This window comes from Symphalangus syndactylus, chromosome 11, assembly GCF_028878055.3.
Source record: "Symphalangus syndactylus isolate Jambi chromosome 11, NHGRI_mSymSyn1-v2.1_pri, whole genome shotgun sequence".
In the NCBI taxonomy this organism is placed as follows: Eukaryota; Metazoa; Chordata; class Mammalia; order Primates; family Hylobatidae; genus Symphalangus; species Symphalangus syndactylus.
The window spans coordinates 127,447,235-127,474,580 of record NC_072433.2 but is presented as its reverse complement, the minus strand read 5'-3'; the positions used below and the strand labels follow the sequence as shown (position 1 = coordinate 127,474,580).

General features: G+C 42.8%; 1 protein-coding gene across 1 annotated transcript in view; it reads right to left on the bottom strand.

Annotated features, from left to right (window-relative positions):
* The window catches only part of HSD17B2 (hydroxysteroid 17-beta dehydrogenase 2), a 62,869-nt gene that overhangs the window by 22,941 nt on the left and 12,582 nt on the right, over positions 1-27,346 (bottom strand). The window contains exons 2-3 of the mRNA XM_055299575.1: positions 7,062-7,274; positions 4,317-4,502 (exon numbers count right to left, since the gene is read on the bottom strand). Of these exons, the coding sequence (XP_055155550.1) occupies positions 4,317-4,502; positions 7,062-7,274 (399 nt within the window). The remainder of the gene's footprint in view (positions 1-4,316; positions 4,503-7,061; positions 7,275-27,346) is intronic.

Here is a 27,346-nt window from a genome sequence, read left to right as displayed (position 1 = left end):
TTTGTCAATTTTGTTTATCTTTTCCAGAAACCAACTTTTCATTTTGTGGACCTTTTGTATTGTTTTCTTCCTTTCAATTTTATTTATTTCTGCTCTAATATTTGTTATTTCTTTTCTTCTACTAATTTTGAGGTTGGTTTGCTCTTGCTTTTCTAGTTTTCTGAGATGCATTACTAGGTTTTGTACTTGAAGTGTTTCTACTTTTTTAATGTAGGCACTTATAGCTACCAGCTTCCCTCTTAGTACTACTACTTTCACCACATCCCATGGGTTTTGGTATGTTTGATTTCCTTTATCATTTGAGAAATTTTTAAATTTTCTTCTTAGTTTTTTTCATTGACCTATTGGTCACTCAGGAACATATTGTTTAATTTCCATGTGCTTGTATAGTTTCCAAAATTCCTCTTATTTTCTAGTTCTAGTTTTGGTCCATTGTGGTCAGAGAAGATACCTGATATTATTTCATTTTTAAAAATGTTTTAAGACTTGTTTTGTGGCCTAACATATGGTGTACCCTTGAGAACGATCCATGTGCTCAGGAGAAGAATGCATATTCTGCAACCTTTGGATGAAATGTTCTGTAAATAACAATTAGGTCCATTTGGTCTATAGTGCAGATTAAGTTTGATGTTTCTTTATTGATTTTCTGCCTGGATGATCTATCCAAAGCTGAAAGTGGAGTATTGAAGTCTCCAGCTATTAACGTATTGAGGTCTATCTCTCCGTTTAGTTCCAATAATATTTCCTTTATACATCTGGGTGCTCTGGTGTTGGGTGCATGTATATTTACAATGGTTATATCCTCATGCTGAATAAACACCTTTATGACTATATAATGACCTTCTTTGTCTCTTTTTATGGTTTTGGTCTTGAAATCTATTTTGCCTGATATAAGTATAGCTACTCCTGATCTTTTTGGTATCCATTTGCATGAAATGTCTTTTTCCTACCTTGACAGTGCTTTGTTTCTGTCTTTACACAAACTCCTGGCCCTGTTGAGTACATATGGCTCCCATCTCTTCTGATTTCTTGTTACTGTTTTAATAGCTTTATAACGTACCTTGGGTGGTTTCTGAGTCCTACAAATAAACTCATTTCTAGAGTTTCTCTGGGACATGAAATTCAAAGCTGGGTGTGATGAAGGAAAACTTCATACATCTTGGTGAGTGGGTGGGAGAAAGAAGAGACAGGCATGGGGAAAAATAAATCCAAGATGACTCAAAGTTCTGAAACTCAAAAGACTAGGACAGAAAGAAGTCAGGGTCCAGTTACAATGTTCTGCATATGGCTAGCCAGTTACCCCAGCATCGTTTATTGAATAGGGAATCCTTACCCCCATTGCTTGTTTTTGTCAGGTTTGTCGAAGATCAGATAGTTGTAGGTGTATTGTCTTGTTTCCGGGTTCTCTGTTCTGTTCCATTGATCTTTGTATCTGCTTTTGTACAGGACCATGCTCTTTTGCTTACAGGTAGCCCTGTAGTACGGTTTGAATTCAGGTAGTGTGATGCCTCCAGCTTTCTTCTTTTTGATTAGTGGTGCCTTGGCTATTCGTGCTCTTTTTTGGTTCCATATTAATTTTTAAATCTTTTTTTCTAGTTCTGTGAGGAACCTCAATGGTAGTTTAATAGGAATAGCATTGAATCTATAAATTGCTTTGGGCAGAGTGGCCATTTTAACTATATTGATTCTTCTTATCCATGAACATGAGATGTTTTTCCATTTGTTTGTGTCATCTCCAATTTCTTTGAGCAGTGTTTTGTAGTTTTCATTGTAGAGATCTTTCACCTCCCTAGTTAGCTGTATTGCTAGGCATTCTGGAGGGCTGACAGCAAGTTTTGTTTCAGATAGGTTAACTTGGTGATGATCTTAAGAAAATAGGTGGACATAGCTGGGTGTAATGAATTTGCACAACCAGAGGGTGAGAATAAGACTGAGATATGCCCAGAACTTTGGGAGGCCGAGGCGGGTGGATCACGAGGTCAGGAGATCGAGATCATCCTGGCTAACACGGTGAAACTCGGTCCCTACTAAAAATACAAAAAAATTAGCTGGGCGTGGTGGCAGGTGCCTGTGGTCCCAGCTACTCGGGAGGCTGAGGCAGGAGAATGGCGTGTACCTGGCAGGCGGAGCTTGCAGTGAACTGAGATCGCGCCACTGCACTCCAGCCTGGGAGACAGAGTGAGACTCCCTCTCAAAAATAAAAATAAAAATAATTTTAAAAAGAATGAGATGTGTTATTTTTTTTTAACATTCAGAGTTTCCCTTCAATGAAAATACATGACAACAGAATAAGAAGTTCTGGCTTGGAAAGAGCTTTAGAGGCCAAGTTGAAGGGTATGCTCTGTATTGTGAGTTATTTTTTGAGAGAGGGTCTCACTCTGTCACCCAGGCTAGAGTACAGTGGCATGAACCCAGCTCACTGCAGGCTTAACCTCCCAGGCTCAACTGATTCACCTCAGCCTCCTGAGTAGCTGGGACTACAGGCACATGCCACCATGCGTGGTTCGTTGTTTTTTTTTGTTTTTTTTTTTTTTTTTGTACAGACGAGGTCTCACTATGTTGCCCAGGCTGGTGTCAAACTCCTGGGCTCAAGTAATCCTCCTGCCTTGGCCTTCCAAAGTGCTGGAGTTACATCCTTGAGCCAGTGCACCTGGCCTTGTATTGTAAGCTCTTCACTTACCCATTCATTAATCCATTTTCCATTTTTCACTCGTTCATACATTTGCATTTCTTCATTGATTAACTGAGCTGCTGGCGCATGCCAGACACTGGGCGTACAGCACATACTCCACATTTTGGCAATAACTGAAGTGGACTCATATGCACGAAGGTGTTGCTCAAAGTTGAGAACAGAGAAAAACAAGAGAAAGTTCCTTGTCAATATGCCAAGGAAGAGGCAGTACTCTGTTATTTCAGTAAATATTTATTATATAAGTGATGCAGAGAATCTGTGAGACTTTCCCAGAAGTACCAGACTATTCCAGGGAAATGAGAAAGGTGAGGCTTCCATTCAGGCCAAAATTGTAAAGGCTAAGTTCAGAACAAAGATTAGGAAAATATTACCGTGTGTTTTCTCAGGATTCATTTGCTTTGGCAAGGTAGCAGGAAATTGGAACTACTTTAGGGTTCTCACACAGCTAAAATATAATACTCATTGCTCCTAACCATCCTAAAGGACACTTCATCTCCCCCAACTCTGTCTCTCTCACTCTCTCACTCTCTCTCTCTCTCCCTACCTTCTTCTTTGCTTATGCCTCAGGCCAACCAAGACTCTAGTCAAAGACACATAGCAGTTAGTTTTAAGAAAGTTACTGAGTTAAAGCCAGGAAAGGGAATGTGATGGACAACAATATTAGCCTAGGAAATACGAAGAACCCCCTCCCCGACCAAATCATTCTAGAACTGATATTCACATTATTAAAAAAAGCACAAAACACGAAAATCAAGAAAACAAACAAAAACAGCCTAGTCATACCCTTTATTTTAAGAAATTTTACTTAGAATTAATTGATCCAACAGCGAAGAGTGGTACTCCTCTATTTGAAGGCAGGATCCTAGAGTCAAGAGCCCACCCCTTTGGCTTCCCTCTCACGTCTGCAGTGACCCAGTGACCCAAAAGTCGGGTCGGTGGATCTTCCCCAAACTGAATAAGAGCCCGAGGAACCCCAGTTTAAAAATGTCTGTCCCAGAAAAGAGGGCGTGCTGTGACACCCATGGGCATTGTTTATAAAAAGGCAAGACTGTTCAGCCCTTGACTCAAGTTGTGTACTATTTGTTCTTGGAAACAGATAGAGGCAAACCATGCAGTGTCATCACATCCTGACCTAGCTGGGTTGAGGCTGCTCAACACTGGGGATAATCTTCGGGTTAACAATAGCAGGCAGCTTTTGTTTGACGGCACGAACAGAGGGAAGGTGTTGCCTACTCAGTTTACAGGGAACTGAACACAGTGTGTTTAATTGACGAAGTGCTGAAAACAGGTTGCCTGAAATGCTGACATTATTTGTAATGTGAGATTTCCTGTACAAATCTGGCAACCTTGTGTATTCGCAGTCACATTATAAAGACATATAAGAACCCTAAATCCCCAGTAACAAATGGATGAGTTAGAAGGCAGGTAAGAGATTGTACATGAAAGAATTTGAAAGAAGAGAAAGGTTTCATTGCGTTAAGGTCAACAGGGGATATACAATTTGACTAATCCTGACCCAGCCCTGCCTTTGCATGCCCTGCGTTTTTGTTCAGCCCACAAAGAATGCCATGAGCCATGTCTTGTGATGGGCACCCCATGATCACGTGTGAAAATGCTGACTCACCTCCCATGCTGCTGACATTCACCAGCCTCCCTTTGGATTTCCTAAGAAGAGGCAAAAATGTCTTTGTGACCTCCACAGTTCCAAAGAAGTTCACGGCCATGCATTGTTTGTAGTCAGTCATAGGAAGAAGCTCCCCATCAGCTGGAAAGCCAAGCACCCCAGCATTGTTGATCACAGCCCACAGTCCTGGAGACAGAAAACCATAATGAGTGAGTGTCTGGAAGAGGAAGTGAATAACACAACCTGCAATACCTGGAAGACCATGCAAGAAGTGTTACGTGTGAGCCAGGTCTCCCGGGGGATTAGAGTCTGCCACTGGACAAAGACAAGAGTCTTAGGGAAAGGCAGTGGGAGTGGGAGGGGAATTCCTGTAACAGGAAGCTAGATGTGCAGAGATGTAAAGTAGAACATTCTGTTCCAGAAATGTCAGAATTTACTAAGTGAACCAGCAGGTATTGCAAATTAGGAGTTTGGCAGGAGCCATTATCCTGAAAGGACCTCTAATCCTTGTTAAGGTGTTTAGATAGGGAACCACTGATAGGGAACCAACAAACCACTGATAAAATAAATCCCCCATCACAGGCATGCCACGTGGGAGGACCCCAAAACATGGAGGCTCTGTATGTCTAAAGGTTTTTAGGAGATGGATGGCATTGTAAAATGTGAATGCTGGGAAGATTAGTCTCTGGAAAGTAATGGGGAAGGAAAGATGTGTTGCAAGGAGGGCATTGGGATAGCCGAGGTGGAAGAAGGTGAGGGTCTGTGCTAAGTCATGGCGCTATGCAATGGTAGGAAGGCGCTGGAAGGTAACTATCCAGGAGGTGAAATTGACAGGACTTGGGTCAGTAGGATACAGGCATTGAGGATAAGCTGAGGGTCTCAGTGACCCGCAGGTTGCTGGCTTGAATGACTGGTTAGGTGGTAGTGCCAGTGTCTCCGCTGTGGGATGCAGGAGAGCAAACCAATATGCAGAATGGCAGCAGGGAAAGAAAACAACAAGATGTGATATGTTGAAGTTGAAGCCTCTGGAGTATAAGGGAAGATGTCTGATAGATAACTTTGTATACGTGGACAAGAAGGATTAGGTTGGTAATATATTAATAGATTTAGGAGTTATTGGCATAAACCAGTGTTTCTTGGCCCTGCGCTAACATTAGCATCACATTGGGAGCTTTAAAAACTAATGATACCTGGGATCCCAACCTAGGGACTGATTTAATTGGGTTTAGGGGATCTGTTCAGTCACACAGGGCCTGGTGCTTCAGAAGGGTCTTGCACGTGGTTTCAATCTCTGCTGTCACCATCTTACATTTCTAATAATTTTCCGAAATCAAACGAGGGGCCCCATATTTTCATTTTGCATTGGGTCCGCCAAGTTACATAGCCCATCCTGGACCCCAGCATGGGTAATTTTCAAATGACTCTAATGTGCAGTTGGATTGAGAACTCTCGGTATATGGAGAAAACAGTATGGCTCATGACACATGGAGTGGGAAGTCTGCGGATGCAACCCTCAGAAGCATCTGTATTTGTGGGGATACAGAGGCAAAGTTTCTTCCAGGAGAAGTGGAAAGAAAGATTGGAGAGCTAGGAGAGCAATGGGGGCTGGGGACCCCAAAGCCAAGGAGGAGAGGATAAACAACATGCTTAAATACTGCAGAGAAGTTACAAACTGGGTCTTCCAGCAATCCCACTACTGGGATACATCCAAAGGAATATAAACCATTCTATTATAAAGATACATTCACACATAGATTCGTTGCAGCCATAGTCGCAATAGCAAAGACATGGAATCAACCCAAATGCCCATCAATGATAGACTGGATAAAGAAAATGTGGTACATATACACCATGGAATACTATGCAGCCATTAAAAAGAATGAGATCATATCCTTTGCAGGGATATGGATGGAGCTGGAAGCCATTATCCTCGGCAAAGTAAAGCAGGAACAAAAAACCAAACACCGCATGTTCTCACTTATAAGTGGGGGCTGAACAGTGAGAACACATGGACGCATGGTGGGGAACAGCCCACACTGGGGTCTCTTGGAGTGAGGGGAGGTAGAGCATCAGGAATAATAGCTAATGAATCCTGGGCTCAGTACCTACAGGATGGGTGGATCTGTGCAGCAAACCACCATGGCACATGCTTACCTATGTAACAAATCAGCACATCCTGCACGTGTAACCCAGAATTTAAAATAAAAGTTGAAAACAAAAAACAACTGGTTCTTCAGGCTAATACTGATTAGCTTTGCCAGATCAGTTAGGGAGGCAGAGTGAAAGCCAACGTCAAATTGAAGGTGAGGAAGAGAATCAGAGAGCTGCAGGGTTCCATGGAGCTTAGCCATGAAGGAAAGAGAAGAGGAAGGGTAATGGGTAAAGAAGGACAGTGACCATGAATGTATTTTTTTTTTCTAAGCTGGGAACTCTAATGCATGTTGCTATTGTGGACAGAAAAGCAACGAGCTGGGGCTTGGGGAATTATTCATGGGAGAGTGACTGAGAAGTTGGAGAGAATGAGATTGAGGTTTCTGTAAGTTCTGTATGGGTGGGCTTGTGTCTGAGTCACTCCAAAAGTCTTCATGTTGATAGAGGCCCCCATACATGGTAGGGGTTCAGCACAGTTGTGCTCCAGTGCAAGTAGTGGCCAGAGTGGAGTGAGGGGCATGATCAGCCTAAGCCAGAACAAGAGCCGGGCATTCTGGAGGAGGGTAAAGGCACCGAGGGTGCTGGCGGCAGTACCTCTGTCCTGTAGTATTGCTGCAACTTTGCTGTAAGCATCTTTTATCTGCACTGGCTTCGTGATGTCCATTTGGAGCACCGAGAGGCGCGGAGAGCAGGTTCTTCGCAATTCCTCAGCTCCTGGGCCATTTTCATTCAAAACTCCGGCAAATACCGTGAAGCCCAGCTCATCCAGATACTTGCACAAAGCGTGGCCAAGCCCACAATCACCACCTGCATAGGGTCAGGGGAGTAGAGAGTAAGGTCAAAGCAGAGTGAAAGGAGAAAATATTTAACCAGGAAAACATATTACGTTGTTTATGATTCTCCATGATCTCTGAAGAGAGAGGTTCCTGAGGAAGTTTCTTTATGTGCTAAGTGGGGAGGTGGAAGGAGAAGCCAAGCCAGAGAGATACATTTCCCCATATAAAGAAAGGGACATAATGTAGAATTAGGGGTTGTGAGTGGGCATAGGTGGAAAGAGAAAGGCTTGGGGGAAGGGTAGTCCAGGAGTGGCTGGTGGCCAAAGTAATTGGGAAGGAAAACCAAGAAATCTAATGCAAGTACTTTTAGTAATCTATAATGTGTAGTGTTTGATGTAACTTCACTCACTCTGTAAAACCTTCAGTCAAACAGTCATTACAAACTCATACTTTGGACTCGGTTTTGCCTTATGGAGACACAGGGCAATAACAGAGGCTGCCCATGGGGGCCAGTTCATTCTGGATTATAAAAAGTTCATGGCCACCTGTGTTTCTCACCCTCCTGGGCCTTTTTCCCTATCCATGGCCTGCCCTGAGCCATGGAATAGACGTCAAGCCTAAAAAGAAAGTTACAACAGAAACCAGATAGAAAGCCCTAATTGCATTGCTCTGTGAAAACAGAGACTAATGTAATACACAAAGTATGACTTAAGCTTCTCAGAATTTGTGATCGGAGTGTACCCAACCCAGCCAAGAGGGTATTAGGGGCCCCGGAAAAAGTGTTTTATGCCCACAAGTGCAAAACGTAGATGTCTGAAATTCACAAGTTGAAGATAACATGAACATTAAATCACCTTTTGAGCTACATACACCATAATAAACATATAACAGTTAACATCTCTCTCGTTTTAATAAGGAAGTATTTCACGTTGCCTGTGTCATGTGATCTTCCTTGGTAGTCAGACATCCCCGTCAAGAATTGGGAAATAAGGAAAATCAGATTACATGCAGAGAATCAACTCAAAGATCAGTATGTGAGTGGGCAGAAAAGAGATCTTGCTTCCAAGCTAACAACAGGGGCCTGAAATCTACTGTCCGCAAAGAGAGGACAGGTGTTCACATACACTGTTGATAAACATGTGCACGACTAAAATCCACCAGTGTGAATTTGCCTATCTTTTGACCCCAAAAGTCTCAGTATTTATCCTAGAGAAGTACTTGCAAGCACATAAATGATGTTCTTTACAACACTGTATAAGAGCAAAAGAAGGAATTAACTTAAATGTCCATGAATAGGAGAATGGTTACACAAATTATGGTACATAAAATGGAATATGACAAAGCAGTTTTAAAGATGGAATAGAACTATTGAAAATGACATAGATATTGCTCCAAGATGCTTTGTTAAGTGAAATAAAATAATTTGCAGCATAATAATAATTAATAAAATCCAATTTAATGCAAAAAAGAAGGAGAATTGATGCTATACATACCGAGGTGTAGAAATGTAAAAAGTAAAAATAAAATAAAAAAGAATTTGGAAGGAGAGATCCCTAAGTTTTCCTTAGGAGGGCAGGCAGAATGGAGGGTGAACCTTATCTTGTAATGTTTACCATTTTTGCTACAAGAAAGTATTTATTTTTCTTCTGTAATTTCTTTTTTAAAAGGCTATGCTAATTAGAATGGAGACTGGCCAGCCCTCTAAGTGTAGAAAAGGGTGGAAGAGAGAGAGAGTCTAGCATGGTTGGCATCTGCAAACACTGCCGGAGAGAGAATGATAGTCATGGCAAAAGGTGTGTGGGTTCCTGTCCTTCTGACACCACCATTGTGACATGAACGCCTCTGGTTGCCATCACTGATTGCATTTAACGTTTGCTCCATCTCCTTCCTTCTCATGTCTCCATGTGTGTTGGTGCCCAGCAAATAGCCCTTGAGTGTAAGTGGTTTCCTCCCTGGGGCCGGCCAGAGGAGGAGATGGTACCAACTGAAACACATGCAAGTGTCTGGACCATGTGATAGACACCTGCCTTAGTGTAAATTAATGCATTAGAATTCTAGTACTAATATATAATATGTGTGTATAACCATTTTGTGAGCCCAGTTCCTGAAGAAATGGACCTGTTGCTGGACAAATCCAACTTCTGGATCCACAGTGCTGAGGCCAGATGCTGGGCACTGGCAAGTTCACCAGACTGCAGACCAATGCTGTGTAGGCTCTCCCTGGAATCCCCTAAATACCAGTGGTGGTCAAGTCTGTATTATAAAATTATTCCCCAAATGTCTATAGTAGAAATTATCCTTCCTGTCTTACAGATGAGGAAACTGAAAACAAGAGATGCCAAGATCACACACATGGTAGGGATCGACCTGGACTCTGTTAGATCCTAAATCCAAGTTCATGAGTCACTGTCATACTGCACCAGCCATCTTCTCCTTCATCTGTGTCAGCAGAGAAGGGAGGTTTGGGCAAGCTAATCCCAGGATGATCCTCTTGTGGTGTGTAAGAAAGGATATGAATTAACCTGAAAATAACTAACTTTGAACCAGGTTGGAGGGAAAAGTACCTAGATCCTGGTTATACACACCCTGTTGGGTGAGGCCAAGTGTTTCGTGGACAGCCTCTCCCATTTTGTGATGTACCATGCCTTATGCTTCTGCCTTATTATTGGCACAGCTAGATATATGGGGCCCATGGATTTTAAAGCCCCCAGTTCCCCCTAGAGGCTTGTGTGATATCAGGATGCCCAGTATGTTCCTTCTGCACAGAGAAGAAAACTGTTCTGCAATGCACAGACGAACACCATGACCTTGACTCTACCGAGCACATCAACAGTCAACCAGGGTATCTGCTGCTTTCTAGAGAGCTAAGAGAGGGGGAAACGGTTCATCCACTCACTTAGAGCTGCTGACCATGAAAGCATGCAAACTGTCATCTGTATCCAAACCTGAAGTCCGTCATCTACTCCCCAAATCCACGTGAGAGTCATGAACTTTGCACTTTCCAGTCCTTCCTTTGGCCTCGCATCCCACAAACACTTTGATGTGTTCAACACTGTGTGCCTCCACACAAGATGCTGAGAGCTTCCCCTTCCCCACAGGGGTACATGAGGTTATAATTGTCCTGTGTAACTCCACCACTTGTCTGGGGCTGATTGGACCAGAGTCAACCAGCTTTTCTCTTTCAGAAATGTGGAACTGTGGCTTCAAGATCAAAAGCAGTGTCCGATACTGTCTGAACAAAGAAGACATTAAACTCAATAGCAAATGGGGGGACTGGGTGGCTGTCTTCCTTCATGCACATGGAGATAAGGGTTAAGTCCTCTTGAAGAGTAACAAGAGGCAAAGCTACAAATAAGAGCAGATTCTGAGGTCAGATGTTGTCCACAGATGTAGACGAGCATCTTCTTGGCTCATGATAGCTTTCCAGTCTCTGGTAAACCTCAAGTGATCTCTTCCCCATGTATGCCTTAAGAAACTCCACATCCTCATAATAATCCCTCTTCTTTCTCCAGTTAGTTTTAGTGTCTTTCCAAAACCATCTTTTTCACTTACTGCAGACACTAAAACTAGTTATCTCTGCTTTGGAAAACAGTCCTCAAAAGGTTAAACATAATGTTGCCAGACGACCTAGCAATTCTGCTCCTAAGTGTGTACCCAAGATAAATGAAAACATATGTTTACACAAAAACCTGTACACAAATGTTCATAGCAGCATTATTCATAACAACAAAAAAAAGGAAACTAACCAAACATCCAACAACTAATGAATGGATTAAAAATACGGTATATCCAACAGTGGGATATTATTAAGCCATAGAAAGGAATGAAGTTTCTATGCTTGCTACAGCACAAAGATTGAAAACATTATACTGAGTGAAAAAAGCCAGCGTGGTAGGCAAAGGGATGAGAGCAAGTAGGAGGCATTGTGATCTTGACTCGTTTTCCTCTGAGTAGAGGATAATTTGTCATATTTTGGAAGGCAGTGCCTTTGAGCCGCTTCATGAGCCTAGGATCTGACTCTCTTAGGAAAGTTCCTTGGAAGAGCCTACAGGTGACAACAGTGTTGAGCTTTAGGCAAGCCCTGTGATCCTGGAAAATTGCAAAGGTTAAGAAACGTCCCCACCCTTTTGTGTTCTGGGAAACAGCTCGCTGCAAAGAACTCCCTTCCCCATATGACTTAGATGAGACTCACAAGTGCCCCCACTTTTTTACCTATGACAAGGCCAGACCCAGAGCATCCAAACTCCCTTTGTTTTTGTGGTTAGTTGAACTGCCTGTTTCCACTGGTCGGTCAGAACAAAGTGTTCGTTAACCTAACTTTGGTGTAGATTCTCTCCTTTCCCCAGGTCCTGGCCTACCCTCAGCCTGAGCCAGCAGACAAGTCCTCTTTACAGACCTTCCTGATCAGCCCTCAACCACTGTCTGACTGTGTCACTCTGATCATCCCAGCCCCCAACACCCACTTCTTTCTAGCCTTGTTTATGCCTCTTTAGCAAAGCAAAAGATTTACTGCCTCATCTTGAGACACTTGTAGATTAAGTGGTCAGAACATTCCCTCTACTGCAATAATCCTTTTGAATAGTCTCTCCTAACTAAATCTGAGTTTGTTTTTATTTGGCAGTGAATTAATGAAGCCAAAGATCACGGGAGACCATCTGCTTGTGTTTACCTATGAGGCAGTGTGGCATAGGGGCATGGATGCGTGTCTAGCTCTGCTATTCCTGTCTGTGTAACCCTAGAGAGCCTTTCTAATTGCTCTCTGCCTCTGCTTCCTTACCTGTAAAATGGGCTTAATAATGGTACCTGTTTCAGTTAATATTTGTGAAGTGCCTAATAGAGCCTATTCCAAACAATTACTACATCGGTCTTTTTAAAAAATAAAACCGTGTCTTTATTTTAATTTTCAGATGTTTCCACTCATAATATTGGTAAATGCAGAGTTTGCCTCTACTGACTGTCAGCTGAACATCTTGGTTAAGACTCAGACTGCGTGATTCTCCTCTTCCACTTACGAGCCTTGGTAAAGTCACATATAACCATGAGGAACCTCCACTTCCTCACATGGAACATAGGGTTATCATAACACCCCCTCCTAGACTGGCATGGGAAGTCAGCAAGACAGGATTTCTCACTGCCCCAGCATATTGTGAATGGCTGTCATCAGTATCATGGCTGTAACGCTGACGTCATTTCTGACTTACGATGTTAGAGATCAGGCTGTGCTAGCCCCTGGTGTCTATGAAGTCTTGAGGCAGTTCAGGGGTCAGAGGGCCTTGAAAAAGTCTGTGGCTAAGGAATCACTCCTTGAGGAGAGGGGAAAATAATTGTGTACTCCGGAAACCTGGCGACAAAGCCAGGGATTTCGTGAGAAGTTGGAAGCGTTTCATAAGAGTTACCCAACAGTGGTGTTTGAAAATAAGCACACCAAGTATGGATTGCGTGTTTACCAAGTTGCAGCTAGTTCACATGCATTTACTCGTTGAATCCTGTCAATCACCCTGGGAGGTAAGTAATGTTACCATCACCCATTTACAGAGGAGGAAACTGAGGCACAGAAGGATTAAGTTATTCAGCTAAGACACAGCAGAGGTAGTTTAGAGCCAGGCAAAGATTATGATATAAACAACTGGGGTATAAAATATTCAAATCCTCCAAAGCACAAGGCATAGCCCACAGTGGATGCTCAATAAAAAGCACATGTTGGATGAATAAGCATTGAAGAGGGCGCTAGAATATTTGTGCCTTACAGACTGAGAGAGGGTCCTTTGTCACTAGTGCTGAGGGCACCTGACTCATAGTAAGTGCTCAACAGGGCAGAGAAAATGCTGAGGTTGGTGTTAAACTATGTCATTTGGGATCATTCTGTCTCTAGCAGCCTGGAAACCCATCAACTTGGAACAGGCAATGAGTACTAGAGACCCATTTGTACAAGATTGGGGTGAATTTGAAATAGCAGTTAATTCTAAAAATGTTAATAAAGACTCAGTTTATGTGCAAATTGGAAATAATGTGAATCACCTTGAATTTGAGAGCGTTAGGAATTGTATAATGTAGTTGCAAAGTGTCTTTAGGCTACTGCCACATGGGGGCACTATATTAGCTGGTGAACGGAAACACCTCATCATTTGTTGGTTCAAGTCTTAAATTGGGCACATTGTGAACAACGCGTGTTTGGGAGTTCTTCAGGCCAGCCCTCTTGAATAAAATGCATCCACCCTATAAATACAGGATTGACTGATGGGATGCATGTGCCCTGGAACACAAGCACTGTCCTTTGGAAGCTACATTCAGAGAGAAGGAAGAGGGGGGAAGAATTTACAAACCTGTAAATGTTTTTTAGTCAATAAAACATCACACAAGAAATAAAACCTCACAGTCAATACTGAGATCAAGAAAAGAAGGCATTCTCCACAATCTCACCATATTGCATAACTCTCATAATGTTCATGTTCTTTTTCTTCTAGTCTTTTTTTCTACATATCCTTCTTTGTTATAGCACACATACAATTCGACAGCTGATTTTTAAATTACTATTATATAGACCAGTTTTACATATTTCTGCATAGTCTCCAAGGCCATAATTTTTCATTACTATAGATAAAATCGTCCCTATTAAAATGCAGCCAAGAGAAATGATGATAACCTGGATTCTGGAGCTGGGACACCTGGCTTCAAATCCCAGCTCTGTCACTTAACAGCTGTGTGACTTTGGCTGTCACTTAACCTCTCTGTGCCCCAGTTACCCCATCTTTAAAGTGGAGTGACAGTAGGACTTGGGTCATAGAGTTGTTAGAAGGATTAAATAATTTGATATATTAAAGTAATTGGAACAAGGTCTGGCACAAAGCCACTGCTCTCCAGATGTTTATTAAATAAATGGTAACTTTTTTTTTGACAGAGTGTCACTCTGTCACCCAGGCTTGAGTGCAGTGGCACAATCTTGGCTTACTGCAACCTCTGCCTTCTGGGTTCAAGCAATTCTCTGCCTCAGGCTCCCAAGTAACTGGGATTACATGCACCCGCCACCATGCCCAGCTCATTTTTATATTTTTAGTAGAGACGGGATTTCACCGTCTTGGCCAGGCTGGTCTTGAACTCCTGATCTCATGATCTACCTCCCTCAGTCTCCCAAAGTGCTGGGATTACAGGTGTGAGTCACCACGCCCGGCCCATAAATGGGAACTTTAAAAAAAAAAAAACCCACACTACACTACTCCTTTCATTGGCCCCATCTAGTTTCTGGAACCAAAAAGGTTTTCAGTTCAGTTCTCCTCTCAGAAGGTCATCACCGCTATTCTAGCCACAGCAATGAATCAGCCAAAGACCACAGCTCTGCTTTCTGCATCTTTGCCCCTAAAGCTCCTCCGAGCGCCCTCTTTGCCAATGATGTCTTCAACCACCAGCAGCTTAAGGGGGAGGTGCTTACGGGGTTGGTATCTTCAGAGGCACCAAGACCCTTTCTCATAGTGGAATCTCACTTCTAGTGGTAGAATGGACAAACACAAATTGAAGATCTACTATGTGTCAGCAAAAGGATGTGATCTGAATAGGCATTTCATTTGTCCCACACAATGAATTTTGCAAAAATTTGAACAAAGACTCAGAATCGGGAGATTGTACGTGAAAACCCAGATCAGTGGTTTCTCTTGATTAACCGGGAGAAGAGTCAGCATTCCCACAAGGGGCCCATCAGGTGAGGCTGAGGACCTCCGGGGCTCCCCCTCTGATGGGGTGTGCACTCGAAGGAAAAAGGTTCACTGATCAAGAGCTCTCTTACACACACATTCCCATCACCCGCTTCCCTCAGTAATGCAGGCTGCCCTGATCCCACTATCACAAGCTTCCCTCAGTAATGCAGCCTACCCTGAGCCCATAGCCTTTTGAGCTGGAGACCCCTGAAAGACAGTTTCCCACTTAAAAAGGTCATCTGAATCAAAGCTGTTTGTCTGGTTGAAAGCCTGTGGGAAACTGGTGGGAAGTGGACTTCCCCACCCTTTTGTTTAAGACTTAGGCAATCCATCAGATTGCCACCCTCATGTTAATATTGCCTGTTCCCCATAAAATAGATTAAGGTATAATAAAATGTTAGATAAATACAACAAAACTCTAGCATACTTAGCACTGCCCTGAGGTCAAAATAAAAGCTCAACTCTTAATCCAGGAAGAGCAAATACTTGACCTCCCTCCTCCTTTGCCCTCAGCATTCTTAAAGGATAGCAGTTGTTGGGTGAGGAGGACTTGGGAAATAACTAGATTTTTCATGTCAATTTTTTGAATGGAAACAAATGCATTTTTCTTGGAACATAACCTTTATGAAGAATTCTCCCATATTCTTGTGATTCCTGTGTTAAGATGAACAACTGAAATGCCTGGAAAATTAAATACTTGCCCAAAGCTACAGAACAGGAATGTGGTAGAGTCAGCCGTGAAACCCAGGTTTGCTCTTTGCAAAACACATTCCTGTACTGTCCCAGTGCCACTTTTAACTTCTGACACATCTTCCTACCTATCTTCACGTTCATTCTTTTGTTCACTCATTTATTCAGATATCATTGTGTTAGGTGCTAGCAACACCCACCCACAAAAGACAAATACTCCCTGGCTTCATGATGCATATGCTTAGGGAAGAGGTTCTCACTCCTCAGTCCCACTACAATCTCAAAAAAAGTCAATGCCTGGGTCCCATCCCTAGAGAGTCCCATTTAATTGGCCTGGATGGGGTCGGTATCCACTGGCAACAGTTTCTGAGATATCTCCAGGAGATTCCAAAGTTCTGCCAGGATTGGGAGCCACCAGTGCAGGAAAGTGACTCTCAACCACAGACAATTTTGTCCCCTGGGGAATATCTGGCAATGTCTGGAAACATTTTTGGTTGTCACAACACAGAGTACTATTGAGGCCAGGGATGCTTCTCAACATCTGCCAGCCAACATCCAGCCTCAAATATCAACAGTGCCAAGGCTGAGAAACCCTGGTCTAGAGAGAAGATGCACACTGGATAAATAATTACAATATTGGTGAATGTTATTAATAGGAAAGTTCTAGGAATATAAGTCATAGTTTACTTTTATAGAGAACTCCAGTTTCCTCCTTAAGGGAACACTCATTGGAAAGTAATACAGGCAGGAAAGCGAAGAAACTAGGTGATCTCCATCAGGGTATGGACTCTCTTGGGCTGTCTGGTTCACTGTTCCAGACCCCAGACCTAATGAGCGACTGCAGTAAATATTTACCAAATGACAGAATGAGCAATCGAGTAAATGAAGAAGTATCACAGTCCAGGCACAACCCATCACCTTCTCACAGTTTCATGTTCTTGGCCTGTACGCGCTCCCTGGACCCACTCATCACCCTCCCTGAGCCCCACCATCTGTCCACAGTGCCTAAAAATCAGATTTTTTTCTTTTAAATGACCTTCATTTTTTAATAGGAACATAACTTAGGAAAGGTTTCTCGATTCTATATCACAAAGGAAACTGAACTATACAGATGACTCTAATTCAGCGTTCAACTAAGACCTGGTCAACGTGAAAATTCGCATTACCCTTAGGGCACATATGAACCAACACAAAGCTGATGTGGGAATGGGTGGGGTAGGTGAGCCCTAATGACTTTTGCCCATGTAAGGGGACTAAGTCCATAAAGTTTGAGAGCCTTATGTTTATATATGTTATCTCACTTTATGCTTGCAACCTAAGGTAAGGTGCACACTTTTTAAAAAAACAGATTTTATTTTTTAGAGCAAATTTAGATTTACAAAAAGATCAGAAAGCTAGTACCGAGAGTTCCCAAATACTTTACATACAGTTTCCCTATTATTGACATCTTATGGCCGGGTGCGGTAGCTCACACCTGTAATTCCAGAACTTTGGGAGGCTGAGGCAGGAGAATCGCTTGAGCCCAGGCGTTTGAGACTAGCCTGGGTAACAAAGGGAGACCCTGCCTCTACAAATAATTTAAAAAGTAGCAAGGTGTGCTGGCATACACCCCTGGCCCCAGCTACTCAGGAGGCTGAGGTGGGAGAATCACCTGAGCCCAGGAGATTGAGGCTGCAGTGAGCATGCTCACACTGCTGCACTCCAGCCTGGGCGACAGAGCAAGATCCTGTCTCAAAAAAAAAAAAAAAATTAACAACAACAACAATCTTACATTAGTATGATGTAGTTACATCTCCTACAATTAATGACCCAGTATTGATACATTATTATTAGCTAAATTCTGTGCTTTATTCAGATTGCGTTACTTTTACCTAATGTCCTTTTTCTGCTGTAGGATCCTGTTCAGGACATCGTGTTCCATTTAGTGATCCTGTATGCTTAGACTCCTGTGGGCTATGACAGGTTCTCAGACCTGACATAGTTGACATAGGTGATAGTTTGAATGAGTGCTCATCAGGGATTTTGTAGAATGCCTCTCTATTTGAATTTGACTGATGCTTTTCTCCTGATTAGACTGGGATTATATGTTTGGGGGAAGAAGATCACAGAGGTAAAATGCCATTTCATCACATCACATCACATTAAGGGTACATAGCACCCATGTGACTTAAGACTGCTGGTGATGTTGACCTGGAAGATGTTGACCTGGATGAAGTAGTGTTCATCAGTTTTCTCCACTGCACAGTTGCTTTATCCCCTTCCCAAGCTGTACGCTTTGAAAGGAAGCCATTGTGCACAGGCCACGCTTAAAATCTGGGGAGTTAGGCTGGGCGCGGTGGCTCACGCCTGTACTCCCAGCACTTTGGGAGGCCGAAGGGGGTGGATCACGAGGTCAGGAGATCGAGGCCATCCTGGCCAACATGGGGAAATCCCGTCTCTACTAAAAATACAAAAAGTAGCCGGGCACGTTGGTGCACGCTTGTAGTCCTAGCTGCTCAGGAGGGTGAGGCAGGAGAATCGCTTGAACCCGGGAGATGGAGCTTGCAGTGAGCAGAGATCGTGCCACTGCACTCCAGCCTGGTGACAGAGGGGGACTCTCTCTCAAAAAAAAAAAAAAAGAAAAGAAAAGAGAAAGTGGGGAATTATTCTCTTCCTTCTTTAGGGCGGAATAACTCTATAAATTATTTGGAATTCTGCATAGGAGATTTATCTCTTCTCCCTCGCTTATTAATTTGTTCAATCACTTATTTATATCAGTTTGGACTCATGAATATTGATTTTATACTTTGGTTATAGCTTACTACTTTATTTATTGTGTTGCTGTAATTCTTCCAGCTTTGGCTATTTGGAGCTTCCTGTTGGCTCCCATAAAAGTGTACTTTATTTCCCATTTTACAGGTGAGGAAACCAAGCTTCAGAAAGAATATAAAAAGTTTCCAGCCTCACCCAAGTAAAAAAGCAGAGGTGCAATTTGAACCCTACATCCATAAGATTCTAAGGCACCTGTTTGTTTGCTTGGTTGATTGTTTTTGTTTGTTTGTATTTCCTGTCTAACACATTCTCTCTGAATATAGTGAACTTCCGTGAATCAATGACTGGTGTATTTTTCACGTATCATTGTGAATAGGCAATAGCATTTTTGAGGTTACCAATCTGCTATGTATTATACATTACAGAGAAACTTAATCAGCACCCAGGTTAAGAAACAGAACATCACCAGCTCACCAGAGATCTCTCTTGTATCTCCTTCCGGTTGTCCCCACCCCTCATAGGTTATCACGATCCTGACTTACAACAGCATAGATCTGTTTTACCTGATTTTTGTTTTAAATAAATGGAAATAGGTATCGGTCCTCTTTGTGGCTGGCTTCTTTTGTTCATTCTCCTATGTTTTCCTGTGGTTTGGTTAATAGAAATTTTTTGTAAATGTTCCAACCATGTATTTCACAAGAATTGCTACAAGTAAAGTAACACTTTAAAAAACACGTTAAGCAACTACGTAAAAAGTAAATTTACTTAAGATTAGCATAACACAAACAAGAGAAAACTAACCAGAGATACAACTAAATTGCCCCACTATCCCAAGTTCCATTTTATCATTATCTAAGGTTTTATCTAAGCAGGGCAGCCTTACTAATGTCCCTTTTTTTCATGGGAAAGGTGCTTGCTGGCTGACAGAACATCATTCTTGCCAACACATGACAAAAACTCACTCAGCCGCTTCCAAAATATAATGGTACAAGATGCAACTTGCCAAACTTGAATAAAATCAAAGATGTCTGTGACTTACAGTTTTCTATTTTCTGTTTCATTACTAATTACCACCATTGACCTAGTTCTTTACAACAGAAATGACAAACCCTTGGTGCCCGGGCCAGCTTACCCTTCTCATGCCACCATGGACACTGTTCAATCAAATCACCTCTCCCTTAGAATCTACTCGCCCCAGTACTCCTCACCAACCATAGAGGAAACCGATTTGCCACCCTCACTCACACCAAAGCATTGTGTTATTTTCTGGTAGGATCTACGCTTCTATTACATGGTTTTCCACTTGAATCCAGGCTTCTCATTTCTGCTCCATTCTTACCACATCTCCCCCCAAGTCATGAACCTGTTCTGACACCCACTTGTCTGGTAGGTAATGGATACAGTATGCTGTCTGGATGTTGATAACTCCTATCATTTGCCCACTCCAGGGAAGTTTTCTACATTTCCTAACCTTAGGACATACCTTCTATTCTATTTGGGCTGATTTCTGAATCATCTCACATATGTCCTTCTTACTCCATCCTGTGTGTTTCTGCCTATTCATTACCTCATTCTTTCAATAGCTCTTTGTTAAGCATGTGCCATGTACTCTTCTACATCATGGGGACACGGCAACATGTAAAGCCATCCAAGTCCCCATCCCATGAAGCTTAGCTTGTAGGGGGTGACGGGAGACATCCACTAAGCAAATGTATTGGCGTCAGATGTGAATGGGTGTTTGCAACAGAATAGTGACTGGGTGCCAGGATGCCTCGTTCGGGGACAGCAACTCTGAGTGGGTAGCAGCTGAACAGCTATCCCAGGGAAGGGTGCACCAGGCACAGGGCAGAGCAGGTGCAAAGGCTCTCAGACAGGAACATAATTCTCAGTCAAAGAACAGAGAGGCCATTTTAACGAGAGCAGAACAAACAAAGAAGAGAATAAAAGGAGCAAAATTACAGCAGTAGTTCAAGGCCAGTCCATGTGGGCTTTAAGTCAGTGATTTTCAGATCCCCCCACCCAGGAAACATTTGACAATATCTAGAGACGTTTTTGGTTGTAAAAACGGAGATGGGCTACTGATATCTGGTGAGGCCAGGGAGCTGCTAAACATCCCAAAATGCATAGAACAGACCCCACCACAAGGAACCATCTGGCCTCAAATGTTAAGAGAGCCAAGGTTGAGAAACTCTGCTTTCAGCCATGGGGAAGACAGTGAGTTTTATTGTAAAGTGTGACGAGAGATACCATCAGAAAGTTTTGAACCAAGGTGTGACTTGAGTTGACTTAGGTTTTAAAAAAAATAGAAATATTTCTATTGGACAGCACCCTTCCCTTTCTTCTAAAGACACTAGTGGGGAAAGAGGAAAAAATGACACCCCAAAGAGATGAAGTGGGAGTGGGGTCAGAAAACAACATTTCTGGAGGTTGGGAAATCAAGTTGACGGAAATTCCTAAGTGGTATGTTAAGAACAGGGCAGGGCTGGGCACGGTGGCTCATGCCTGTAATCCCAGCGCTTTGGGAGGCTGAGGCAGGCGGATAACTTGAGGTCAGGAGTTTGAGGCCAGCCTAGGTAACATGGTGAAACCCCATCTCTACTAAAAATGCCAGCTGTGGTGGCACACACCTGTAGACCCAGCTACTTGGGAGGCTAAAGCAGGAGAATCGCTTGAACCTGGGAGGCGGAAGTTGTAGTGAGCCAAGATCACACTGCTACACTCCAGCCTGGGTGACAGAGCGAGACTCCGTCTCAAAAAAAAGTTAGATTTAAAAAAGAATGGGGAAGTCTAATATTTACAGTGTCTGTGGTGACAGAGGAGCCCTGAATTTTCTGGAAAGCATATTACTTTCATCTGATCTATGTGTGTGGCTTTTCTTTCTTTTTTTTTCTTTTTTTTTTTTTTTTTTTTTCAATATGTGGGTTAAGGTTAAGTGATTAAGGAGAAAGGGCTCTTACATGTTTGGGCTGATAGCAGAGTAAAGAATGAGAGATGAGATCTCATCTTCACTAGAAATCACAGCCAGAGGTGACTTGGAGAAAGACAAGCTTGGGAATTTGTAAACATGCTGTGGAAGGCATGGATAGACCTGCCTGAGGTCATCATGTAAGGACTCCAGCACATGATCTCTTGACTTAATGAGCATGGTTAATAGAAGGACATACCTTAACTGATATCTGAATCACTTTGATTATCAAGAACAACTGCTTATTAAATAAAAACGATAATGAACTTCTGTCTATGGTTATGCATTCTATGTTAGAACTTCTTTACATAATACCAGAGGGAGATGTTCTACCAGTCCAGTACCATCCATGTCCAGTGTTGTTTGAGCTCCCCAGCAGCAACACAAGATGAAGCTTTCTTTCCACGGACAGCAGCACACAAAGTCTTCTCTGAGCACAGTCTCAGAGTTGATAGAACATCTTTAGAGGTCAACCACAACCAAAGAGTTTAATCAGTTCACTCAGCTTCTCTCTGCCCCCTATACTGGGCTGGGTGCTACAGGTACAATGGTGACCAAGATGGACACAGTTCTTGGCCTCAAGGTCTTACAGTCTAGTGGAGAACTCAGAGTCCATGGCTAGCGCTATGAACTTTTCCCAATCCTGCTAAACTTATCACTGGTTACATTGGTATTTTTTATCTTAGTTTTCAGTCTCTGCTACTTTAAAAATAAATAAATAAATAAATAATTAAAATAAATAAAAATGAAAACTCTGGAGAATGAAAAACGATGATATTTCAATGTTCTCTTTTCATTTCTGTAGACTCTGCAGGGGCGTATCAATTGTAGTTTGCTTGGGATGTGCGCCTCTTCCAAATCTCTACCTGTAAGACTTTGGGTTTGGCTATTTCCCCTGCAGTCTAGGTGACTCTGATCACCAATTCCCTGATGTACGTGGACTCCTTCTGTTGACCTCTGCATTTGTCATGCAGCCAAAGCCTGTGCTACCAGAAAAAAAAGTTCTTAGCAACTTTTAGCTAACAAGTGCTATAGTTGGAATGTGTTCCCCAAATTTCATGTGTAGTAAACTTAATCCCCAAATTCATTTGTTGATAGCGTTGAGAGGTGGAGCTTTTGGGAGGTAATTAGGACCAGCTCAGGTCATAATGGGGCCCCAAGAGGGGGCTGGTGGCTTTATAAGAAGAGGAAAAGAGACCTAAGCTGGCATGTTCTTGCCCTCTTTCCATACGATGCCCTCCACCATGTTATGACGCAGAAAGAAAGAGCAATGCCAGTGCCATGCTCTTCAGTTTTTCCGCCTCCAGAAATGTGAGTGAATAAATTTCTGTTGTTTTAAGGCACCCAGTTTGTTATACTTTGTTACAGCAGTTCCAGGAGACCAGTAAAGTGAACTACCTCTCTCCTACTACATGTGATCTTCAATAGACTCTCCAACCCTGCCCAAGCTAAGAGAAACGATGCTTTTTCCCTGGATTGTGAGTTTTGAGCATAAAAAAAATAGAGAGATGGGCAAGACCTAGATTCAGGGCCTAGCTTTGTCATTTACTCTCGTAGTGGGACTAGGAAAAGCTAGTTCAAGGGAAATGCATGCCCAGGGTCTAGCCTTCTCTAGAGAGTTTCTGAGCAGGTAGAAAACTTCAAGGGATGCTCCCTGAGGGCGACTCATGCTATGAGCATACTAGAACTCACCGACAATTCCATTCACAAGACCCTCTCACTAGGAACATTTGGATACATGACAGTTCGCTTGCTCTGACCAAGGAGGAACAGCTGCCCACACTCAGTTCCCTGGGTCTAAGAGACAGTCAGACAATATCTTTGTTAAATTCATTATTTGCAAAGGCCTGGATAGAAGACCACAACAGAAAAAGAGGTAAGAGGATTGAGGCGTAGCTTCTCAATTTTTGGCAAACTAGAATGCCCACCCAAATAACAGAGAGGGGCACACCCACCAAGCCCACACAGCCCACCAAGGAAGGAGCTGGGGTTGCTCATTTTTCCAGGGACCAACCCCTATAAGAATAGTCTCAGCAAACTACCTACAAGACTGTCATCAAATCTCGGATACAACTGGATCCCTGGTCATATACCGCACAGACGTTATTTCCTGAGCACCTATGATGTGGTTGGCTCTGTATAAGGCACTGAGGGCACAGTGTGATCCTACCCTTGGTGATGGTGAGCCCTTGATAGAGACCTGCACCAGGTGCCAAGCGCACATGAAGAAGCATCCAAAGCCCATGGGGTCTCGGAGAGAGCAGGGAAGATTACACAGTTAAGCAAACTCTCAAAAGTAGTATCCCCATTTTACAGATTAGTAATCTGAGGCTCTGAGATGTTAATTATCTGTCCCAGGTCACACACCAAGCAGCTGGCAGAGCTGAGAAGCTGCAACTAACTGATTCCAAAGTCCATGCTCTTTTTTTTTTTTATTTTACTTTAAGTTCCGGGATACATGTGCAGAACGTACAGGTTTGTTACATAGCTATATGGGTGGCATGGTGGTTTGCTGCACCTATCAACTCGTCACCCTAGTGTTAAGCCCTGCATGCATTAGCTATTTGTCTTGATGCTTTCCCTCCCCTCACCCCCACCCCAACAGGCCCCGATGTGTGCTGTTCCCCTCTCTGTGTCCGTATGTTCTCATAGTTCAGCTCCCACTTATGAGTGAGAACATGCGGTATTTGGTTTTCTGTTCCTGTGTTAGTTTGCTGAGGATGATGGCTTCCAGCTTCATCCATGTCTCTGCAAGGGACATTATCTCATTCCTTTTTAGTCCATGCTCGTTTTGCGCTGCTAGATAATCTCTCTAATCCTGGGGGGAAGGCACTTGCCTGCCTAGCAGTCTTCATTTGCTCATGCATTCATTCATGCATGCACGCATTTCTTCAATACAAGTTTCTTAAGCATCTACTGCATACCAGGAGCTGTACGCAATGCTGTTATTACAGAATTGAATGAAATAGTCAAGATAGTCTAGTGGGACTATGACACAGATATTTACTAGATAAATATTCAATTTCAAGGTGGGAAAAGTTCTATGAAAGTAACAAATAAGATATGAAGATTGAGAAATACATCTGGAGACTTAAAGCCTGGAGAACAGAGAATACCTGTTCAAGAAGTTAATGTTTAAGCTAGTAGTTATCAATTGGCAGGGATTTTGTCCTCATGAGGCATTTGGCATTGTCTAGAGACGTTTTTTCTTATCGCAACTGGGGAGCAGATTACTGTGTCATCCAGTGAGTAGGGACTAAATATCCTATAATGTGTGGAAAAGCCCCAACAACAAAGAAATTTTCCAGCCCCAAATGTCAATAGTGCCAAGATTTTAAAAAAAAAAACAAAAAACAAAAACCATGACTACAAGCAGTTAATTGTCATGTCTTAGACTGAGACATGAAGGTGAAGAAGAAGCCAGCCTGTAAAGGGTGGAGGAAAAAGCATTCCAGGTGAAAAGAACAGTACATGGAAAGACTTTAGAGCTTGGTGCTTCAAGCTAACCAGCAGGGGAGAGAGGTGTGGGATCTGGAGGCTCAGATTCCACAGGGCCTTCTGGTCTTGGGCAAAAGTTTGGGATTGAATTCTCTACAGCAGAAAGCCTTTGATGGGTCTTAAGCCACAAAAAGACACTCAACCTACTCTGCAGAGAACAAGTTAAAGAGACAAAAGTGGAATCCCAGAGGCCAGGGAGTAGTCCTAGAACAAATGACGGTAGCTTTGACTACCTCAGAAGCAGGGGAGGTGACAAGCCGTGGACATATCTAGGTGTACTTGGAAACTAATAGCCTCAGCACTGAGAACGAATTGTATATGGGTGGGCAGGGGAGTAGATGCCCAGAGAAATGAGAATGAAGGGGAGCTCTTGGGATTCTGGTCTCTACAGAGTGCTGGGTAGTGCAGCTCACCAAGATGGGGAATCCTGAGCAAGGGCCAGGTAAGGAAGGGTCCCAAATCAAGAATTGAGTTTCAAGCATATAAAGCCTGAGACACCCATTGGAACTGGGTACATAAGGTGTTGGAGAGAGAAATTGTTTATACAAGATTTTGAGCTGTGGTTCATTCGTAAAGTAGGGCTGGCTATCCATTAGCTTCACCTAGGATGGAGGCTCTCTGAAGAAACACCAATGTCCAGGCACATGGCTTAGATCAGGTAAACTTGAGTTCTGGGAGTTGGTGTCCAAGCATCATTATTTTTTAAAAGCCCCAAGGTGATTCTGATACACAGTGACGGTTGACCTCCACCAGATTCAAGAAGCTGTCCCAAGGTGGAGACCTTCTATGTATGCATGCAGCCCCACTACGGGGCTGAGAAGCCTCACCTTTCTGTCTTACCAAAGGAACTGTCTCTAGGTCGTGTCTATTTAAAAATTCCATCTCTGCTGCTTCAGTGGTTGGCTGAAGTCTATCTGTCAAAACAATGAAATGCTTGTAGTCTTGGGTGTTCTTGTGTTACCTGCAGTTCCAGACCTTTTGTTCCAAGACTCTCTTGTTTATGGCAAAGTCAATCTCCTGATAAAACCCCAGGGCTGTTTCCTCTCTTTCATTCTTTGGGGAACAGAATGTTTGCAGTTTCTTTTGTGAACTTTCTTTCCAAAATGCTCACAGCATCTTCTGACACCGTGTACTCACAGCAGGAGATACATTCAGACCTGGCCTATTCTTCAAGATGCAGTTAAATCTCCATTCCCTTTATTATTATGGGGCACCCATCATGTGACTTGCTTTGTACCTGGCACTTGGGGAAACCATGATCCACATGAATGACATGACCCCTCATCTAGGACAAAATGTCTCAACCTCAGAGCTATTGACATTTGAGGTCAGGTAATTTTTTGTGGTAGGGGCTGTCCTTTGCATTATAGAATGTTCAGTGGCATCCTGGCTTCAACACTCAATACCTGTAGCATATTGTCACTCCCCTTTACCCCATAGGTTTTGACAACCAAAAATATCTCCAGAATTGCCAAATATTCCCCAAGTTAGCCAAATTGCTGCCAGTAAAGAACAACTGCTTGAGAGGGAAGAGTATATTAAATAAATAGTCACAGAGAATGCTGATAAAGAATATGAAAGGGGCATAAACAGGAGAAATGTAATTGAACAGAGACATATAATCTCAACATGGAACTACCTGTTCCAGCTCAGAAAGTAGCCAGGATTATTTTTGTCATAATGCGTTCTCTGATTACTTTCTTGTCCTTTGTCTTCTTTGATTTCCTACAGCAGAATTCACTGTTTGTGTACTATGCAGCTAGGCACAACACTAAGCATATGGCGTGCTCATTTCATTTTAGTCTCATAACTATTCTACTGACTACCAGCAGTTCATTGTCACGTCTTATACAACTACCCTATAACCAACACTGGCACCACAAACAGTAGAAGATTTCCTACATAAGTAAATTGCCTTTCTAACCAATAGCATGGCAGATTAGTCTTGCAAACTAGAACAAGAGCTGAGACATCTATAGTGTCCACTTTTTCTTTATCTCTTAAGCAACAGCCTCCTAGTTCATCAGTTATCACAATCCTTTTTGTACTATTAATGTCTCTTCTTCAAGTCCTTCCTTTCGGATCTCCAAATCACTCCCCAAATTTCTCTCTTCCACCAAATTTTTTCTTTTGATCTTCCTGTTCCCTGGAGCTAATTCCCCATCTTCTCCTTCCCTTTTCCAGCAAAATTCTCAAATTTTCAGAGTTGCTCACAGACATCATCTCCTTGCTGCCTTTGCACTGGGACTCCTTCCTGTACCCTTTCCTGAAAGAATTCTCTCTAATCGGTATCCCCAAGGCAGTGAATGCACAGCTATCAGCTCATCTCTTTCACTCTCTCCTCCATATTGGATGTTGTTTGTAACTATTTTCCTTGGAACGCTACACCACCCAGGTCTCCATTCCCCCACCTATCCTATAGGTATGAGTGGACCCCACCACCCAGTGCCCTGTCCTAATGGCTGTCTACACTCTTCTCTCAAATATCTTTTTAGGTTTCAGAGCTTCATT